This window comes from Rhynchophorus ferrugineus, unplaced genomic scaffold (assembly GCF_030347505.1).
Source record: "Rhynchophorus ferrugineus isolate W39M unplaced genomic scaffold, kcgeb_rfMv2 rfM11, whole genome shotgun sequence".
Lineage (NCBI taxonomy): Eukaryota > Metazoa > Arthropoda > Insecta > Coleoptera > Curculionidae > Rhynchophorus > Rhynchophorus ferrugineus.
In genome coordinates, this window is record NW_027472590.1 from 9,029,479 (window position 1) to 9,036,506 (window position 7,028).

Consider the following 7,028-nt stretch of genomic DNA (forward strand, 5'->3'; position numbering starts at 1 on the left):
CTTGACTTTCATCTTGTTTATTTTGCCTGGAATTACATGTTGTTCTGTTAATCTTGGGCATATCCTCATAGGCGCATCTCTATCGATGTAGTACAGATCTATAATATGCTCCCATTTTGCAATGTTTAGTTTGTTATCAAGTTTAATGTATAATTTTTTTTTTAACAAATTGTTCCGAATTCCTTTAAATAAATGAGGGATATCGTAAAGTGGAATTATCTTTTCCCCATTTACTTGAAATTCAGAACAACTTCTTGACTGGGTCAGCAAACTATTAATGGCAGCCTGATTAGCAGACCCTTGGTCGCAAACTGTGCAAAGGACCTTTAAACCTATCTCCCGACATTTTCCAATAACTTTAACAATCAAATGTTTTAATAATGTCGATTTAATTGGTCCTTTTGAATATGTGAAGGAGATAGGTTGTTTCCATTTTCTAAATAATCCTTTCACCATAAACACATTTACATAGTCTGCTATGGCTGCCCTTTTATAGCTCCCTGTATTCTCCAAGCCATCGATACAGTCTTCTTTAATATTATATTGCAAATTGGGAGCCAGGCTCATCTCGTCAAACATCACAATACAGGATCTATTTGCTCATTTAGCCCTGCTCGCATTGGGATTTGCCTAAGCAATGCTAAACAAGTACTCTTTGAGGGAAAAGCAAATATTTTTGACAATAATTTATAGGTCTTGCCGCTTGATTTTAAAAGAGCAATAGCAAAAACTTTTTCCTGAATTGTGAAACGTGTAGATTTAGGTGTCTTCGGTTGATTTGCCAATTGAGAAAAAAAGAAATCTACTGTTGGCTTATTAACATGTTCAAATAAGTTTTTTAGTAATTCTGCACGCAAACTTGAACTAATATTTGCAAATCTGCTTTTGAATGAGGCAACTAATCTCTTATTTCTTGTGACATGTTTATAAGACGTTACTACTTTGTTATAAATATCTTTAACTTCATCTGACAAATATGTTTGACGAGAGGAACCAAATTTCCTTATAATGCCACTGTAGCTTTTACGTGCTAAAAAAAAGCCCTAGTATTAACTATACAAATTATGTATCAAAAGTATTACCTTTTCGTGGAGTTTCTTTTATTGAACATTGCGATTGTTGTTCTAAAAAGTTAAAGATGTGTATAAGAACTACAAATATTTTAAAGATATTCTAAAATTAAATGGTTTTTATTAGTACCTTCTGGCAAGACTTCTTTATTTGGAGATATCACATTGACAGCACTCGAACAACTTGGAAGATTATTTAAATTAATGTTCTCATTGTTACCATTAACGTCTTTATAAATAAGTTGACTTTCTGTAAACAAACAATAAATAAACAAACATATAATAGATATATAGATAATTTTATATGTACCTGATAAAAACAATGTTGGATATGCATTTGCCCTAATACCTGTTCGTGAAGGAAGGGTTACCCTAAATTCTTCACTAAAATGTCTGTGACACACACGATGCCGGTGGTATATTTGCATTGTGGTTAATCCAGATAGTTTACTACTATTAACTTGATCGATCCATTTTTGGAAAAGAGCGGGATCATTCTTCGGGAACCGATGTCTGATTTCGGTAGTAGATTTACACCCAGGTACACTGCATCTTTTACTACACGGATGCATAGTAATAAATTTTTATATTACTCAATAACAATTAATGTAAAACAGAATATATAAACAACGTGAAACGAAGTTATCTTGACTTTAACAAACACCTAAACTTCAAACAACAATGGATGCCCGAAAATGATGGCCTCGCACAATTTGACCGAACCAATCACATTCCGTTTTAGTGGCGGTTCCAACAATTTAAAAACTAGCCAATCACAATTTGCGATCGCAGCGCTAAGGTTGATTGGACTAAACAAAACATTTCCCCAAGGTCGCCTATACCGTGAAATTTCTATTTTTTCTATGACTACAACAGTCATTTTGGATTTGACCCTGACGTTAGTAGGAGTTCCTTTTGTAAGGTTAATTGTTATAGTTTATTTGTTCTTGTATCGTTCATATTTTGATTATAAATTCTATCTAGGTGCGTATCTATTCAATTTTTATTTTAATTTTGCAAATTGTATTCAATTCTATACCGAATTCGTTATGATTTGGGCATAGTTGACCCTACGAAATTAAAAACGCAGGTAAATATGACGCTATGTCCTTTATGTTAGTTTATCCTATCAGAATCATAGCGGATTGAACATATACTTAATCCACAGCATTAAAATTGAACAAGAAACATTGAAGTTTGGCGTGCTTGAAGATTTTTAAGGTTCGAAGTTCCTATTTTAGTAAAAATATTACTACTTCTAAATGGGAATGTAAATGCTATTAAAACAGATAGAATATGATCGCAGCTGAACTAGCTGCTAAAATTCAAATGGATGAAACACGAGCTAATTTCAGAAGTGGCAATTTGGAAAGACTAGATTTAAAGATTTATATAAAGATTTTATAATATAAAGATTTATATAATATTCAGTAAGCAAACCAATACAATTTTATAGGTACAAAATATAAGTGATGCTTAAAGCATAGATAAATCAGGTCAAAAATATAGGATGTGTGTTATATAAGCCACAATCTTACTTTCTGAGTACCTGCCCTACTTTATTAACAATATGGCCATTAACTGGTGTTCATGAAGTAGTTGATCACTCACAAGTGCAAGCAAGTTTAAATGAATATGTAGTTGCTGATAGTGTCACCGACATTTTGATTAAAAAAATTATATATATATATATATATATATATATATATATATATATATATATATATATATATATATATAACAAAAGAAAAACTAGAGATGGTTTCTATCAACGATGTTGATTAATTAAGTTAACACAATAAGCCAGAGTTTCCATCCAGAAAGCATCTTCAACTAGCTTTACATATATAATAACTGTGTGACCATGTGCTGAGATCCAATCAGCAGTACCTATCAAACTCATCCAGAAACATAAGAAGGTTTGAATGACATTAAAAAGTTATGAATATAAATCTTTATATTTGTATTAACTACAATATGAGCCTTATAGTAATTAGAAATTACATGAAACTTTTAGACTGCTTCAACAATTTGATGATTACTTAATTTTATTCAATCAATATTAAAAATTAAACCATTTTTTATTAAAAATACTCATATTATGCACTGCTCTAGTGTTGGTACACTATAATCCAACTTATTCTTTATGCAACTACCAACGTTCGTTTTTAAACCAAAAGAAAAAACATGCAATAGCTACTATGAAAACAAAACAATCTTTTTCAAAATGCCTCTTAATGTAAGAGACTAAAACAATGATTTTAATGTCTAATTTAAATAAAACCCACCCTCACTACAGATCCTCTCCCAAACTAAAATCTGATATCCCCCCATAGTATAAAATCAATGTTTTGACAATACAGCTTGGGAGGCAGGATACTTTTTTGAGTGCTAACTATAGTTATTGTTGCAATAAAAAGCAAGAGAAAATGTATTGTTTATTTCCTTATTGATCAAGATTTATAGGTGAAATTATGTTTTCTGCTGATTTGAATGAAGTGTAAATGTTCATCTGTTAAAGATATTATAATAGAGAAAAGGCTAAAATTACTACTGCATGGTTTCAATCTCATAGCTTGCCAGATGCATTTCTATATTCACTATTTAAAAAAAAGTTACATAAAAACCGCAGTATTTCACTTCTGACTAGGTTGTTGATAAATTTGTATGACACAAATATATCGACAAAGAGAATTTAATGAATCTTCCATCTCTGTTCAAATTTCAGGATAAAAACTAGGTAAAAAGATTCTTCCGCTAAAACGGTATTATATTGAAATTTCAAATCAATTCATTCAGTTTTTTTCCTAATTTTGTAATTTTTTCTTTATAGCTTACTTGCCCTATTCAAGTTCATTTTCAAACCATGAAACCCCAAAGCATCACCCATATTTATGAAATAAAAATTGACGGTTAACTAATTTATTAAGAAATATATTGAAGAATGATTTCTAACCATTTATATGACCTTCTGTTACATGTTATACACATAATAATTTACAATAAATCATTCTTAACATTAAGCTGTTTATGTAGGCATGAAACAATGTCTAATAGAAAATACTTTTATTAGAACACTTCTTAGAACCATTAATACATGACAATCAGATGATGCATCTAATTATTTCGAAAAGATGTCCGTATAAATAAATAAACTATGAGTAAAAAGTAATGAAAACTTGATCATACATAACAAAAATTATATATATTCTTATGAACCTACAATGATATTATTAATGGGAATGTGGATGAGCTTAACAAAGAAACCGATGAAGCCCATTATACAGAATCCAATGGCTGTGGCTACTGCAATTTTTTGAAATTCTGAAAAGAAAATACAGCAATCAAATTGACATTTCCTAACTAGCACACTTACAATATTACTTGTCTTATAATTTCTTGCAAAATGTTCTAAATATATTCATACAATAAATTCACAGAGGCTGTTATACATATCATTTAACATACATGATTACTTGACTTTAATACAAATTAGACCTATTTGAATCAAAGTGATGCTATAACATATTTTACTAGCCCTTGCAGAATACCAAAAACAAATAACATAAATAACTAGCATTTATACCACAACAGTTTTACACAAGCTGTTATATATATTAATCATAACTTTTATACAAATTTTAACTAGTAAATAAAAGTCATTATATTCTAGATTGTTTCATAAATATTACATCATTTCTTACCTTTTCTATCAGGTTTTGTACATCTTTTTACCAACCTGATGGAGTCTTTGGCGAATTGTCTTCCAGGTTCAACAAATTTTACAATTTGATCCATTTTTACCTAAAAAATAGACACAATTGAGAAACAATGGGTTACATATATTATTTACCAGAAACCAAAATAAAACGGCAGCAAAATAAAGTTACTTATGGATACAACACTTGGTGAATACACTGGCTGCATATGTCAAGATTATATGTATTAAAAATCAAAATATTATGAATAGATGGCAAGATTTCGAATAACACTTTAAAATGATCTAGTACAACGATCAATAAAGAAAACACTATTGTTTTATATGTCCATAACTTACTTTGAAAATGAGTTCAACCTCACGTTATCAAACACTATACCGTAATGTACAGAAAAACCTTCCTCGTACACAAACTTTACGAGCCACGGCGACACAAATGCAATGACGTGTCAAAAATGTTATTGGGCACGTCATTAATAAGAAGGTGTTCGGAAATCAAATGTACTTCTTCTTGTAAAACTGTGCGCATACATTTCTTTCTGTCATTTGATATTAAATCGTGTATCGGCAACTCAATATACAGACAGCTGATACAAGAAATTGTCATTATTGTTATCATATTCAGACATTTGTTTCTCTCAGTAATGCAGTAACTGTTCGAGGTGAGGTGCAGTTGACGTGTATATCAATTTTTTACATCTTTATATAAAATAATTTATTCTTTGATCTTACAAAATCAACATGGTAAATTTTATTATTATTGTTTAATTGAGAATGTTATAAATTAGTGTATATTTCAGGTACAGGTTCATGAATTTAAAGTTGCTATGACATGCGAAGGCTGCTCCGGGGCGGTAGAACGAGTACTGGGCAAGCACAAAGGTGATATTTACTTTCCTTTTTATAAGATAACTCTTCTCGAGAGCCCTGTTTGATTTACTTTCTTTCTCTGTTTCAGATAAGATCGAAAACGTCGATATTTCCTTAGCCGATCAGAAAGTTAAAGTTAAAACAAATCTGCCCGCCACCGAGGTTTTGGAGCTGATCAAGAAAACCGGGAAAGACGTTCAGTATGTGGCATCCACATAATATGTATTTTTTATATGGGACATCATTATATATTATATCTAACCATGTTTTAACTATATATTAATATATTATTTTTATTATAACATTTGTTTAGGTATAAAATCAATTGCTCCTGAGTCTATATATTTTGTTAACTATTGTTAGAATTATAATGCAGCTAATTTTTGGAATAAAGTTATAAGGTAAAGTATTTTTGTTTTTTTTTGTGTATCATGCATCATGAAGTATTATTCTAATGTTTTAATTATTCCATGGGTGACTTGTGATTTTCATTATTCCTTGGTGATTTTTAATTATGACTTTTTCTACATAATTATCTATAAATATTTGTTACAGTAATATGAATGCTATTACAGTCTATGTCCTTGTTTTAGTCATAATGTGGGTGTAATATTCATTCCATGCTAAACTATTATGTATTAAAATTTGTAGTAATATGTTATGATCCAATTATATTATTCATTTGTTTCAATTATTCCACAGATTACTAGTTAATTCTGTTTTTGTTATCAATGTTTTAATATGGAAAGTATTATATTTGGATAAATCTGAGTACATATTTGAATATCTATTATTATGTGATATAAATTAGTGTGTTATTATATTTATACTATTTTAGGTGATAAAGAATTAAATGAAATTTAATATAGAATACATATAAAACAATACTTGGTTTTAAATGGTATTATTATGGTGAAAAGTCCATAGCTGAGTTGCAAAATATACTATTTATTTTATTTAGATAAATATGTACTAAATAATATTAACAAATTTGGTGATTATTAATCTATTTGCGGTTCCAAAAATAATCACGAGTGCATTAATAATAATGAGAGTATAAATCACTTTATGGTCAGGATTTGTTGATAATTTTCCTTTGTTCTCTTTAATAGATTTATGTTTCCAAATAAATATAATTTCTAATGTTGTTTTGACCAGTTTGTATATACATGGAGTTTCCGGGTACAAGGGTATGTTGATTTTTCGCGGGTATTCTTCTCGTACATATAACCTACAAGTTTTACCCGCGTACTTAGGGAGTTTTAAGATGGAGGGAGGAAGTGACGTCTTTGCATACTTGATTGTCATGTCTGAGAACCTGACCTGATAAATTATTTGGTGTAATTAGATATAAAACAAAAGATAATTCA

At 29.6% G+C, this 7,028-nt stretch overlaps 2 protein-coding genes across 2 annotated transcripts; one reads left to right on the plus strand and one right to left on the minus strand.

Moving 5' to 3' along the window:
- Nucleotides 1-3,988: 3,988 nt before the first annotated feature.
- On the minus strand, nt 3,989-5,264 carry LOC143205258 (protein transport protein Sec61 subunit gamma). Its single transcript, XM_076418442.1, has 3 exons — nt 5,128-5,264; nt 4,775-4,874; nt 3,989-4,394 (listed from the first exon to the last, which is right to left on the minus strand). Exons 2-3 carry the CDS (start codon nt 4,866-4,868, stop codon nt 4,282-4,284), a joined length of 207 nt encoding a protein of 68 aa, XP_076274557.1. The 5' UTR covers nt 4,869-4,874; nt 5,128-5,264; the 3' UTR covers nt 3,989-4,281.
- Nucleotides 5,265-5,364: 100 nt separating this feature from the next.
- Atox1 (Antioxidant 1 copper chaperone) lies at nt 5,365-6,064 on the plus strand. The gene is made up of 3 exons (XM_076418441.1): nt 5,365-5,532; nt 5,589-5,670; nt 5,747-6,064. Exons 1-3 carry the CDS (start codon nt 5,530-5,532, stop codon nt 5,875-5,877), a joined length of 216 nt encoding a protein of 71 aa, XP_076274556.1. The 5' UTR covers nt 5,365-5,529; the 3' UTR covers nt 5,878-6,064.
- Nucleotides 6,065-7,028: the final 964 nt, after the last annotated feature.

What these genes read in the sequence shown, in the direction of transcription:
- LOC143205258 (XM_076418442.1), bottom strand. Translation starts at nt 4,868, where the DNA reads ATGGATCAAATTGTAAAATTTGTTGAACCTGGAAGACAATTCGCCAAA. An exon ending in TACAAAACCTGATAGAAAAG is followed by an intron (nt 4,395 to 4,774) that starts GTAAGAAATGAT and finishes TTTTCTTTTCAG; the next exon opens with AATTTCAAAAAATTGCAGTA.
- Atox1 (XM_076418441.1), top strand. An exon ending in AGTACTGGGCAAGCACAAAG is followed by an intron (nt 5,671 to 5,746) that starts GTGATATTTACT and finishes TCTCTGTTTCAG; the next exon opens with ATAAGATCGAAAACGTCGAT.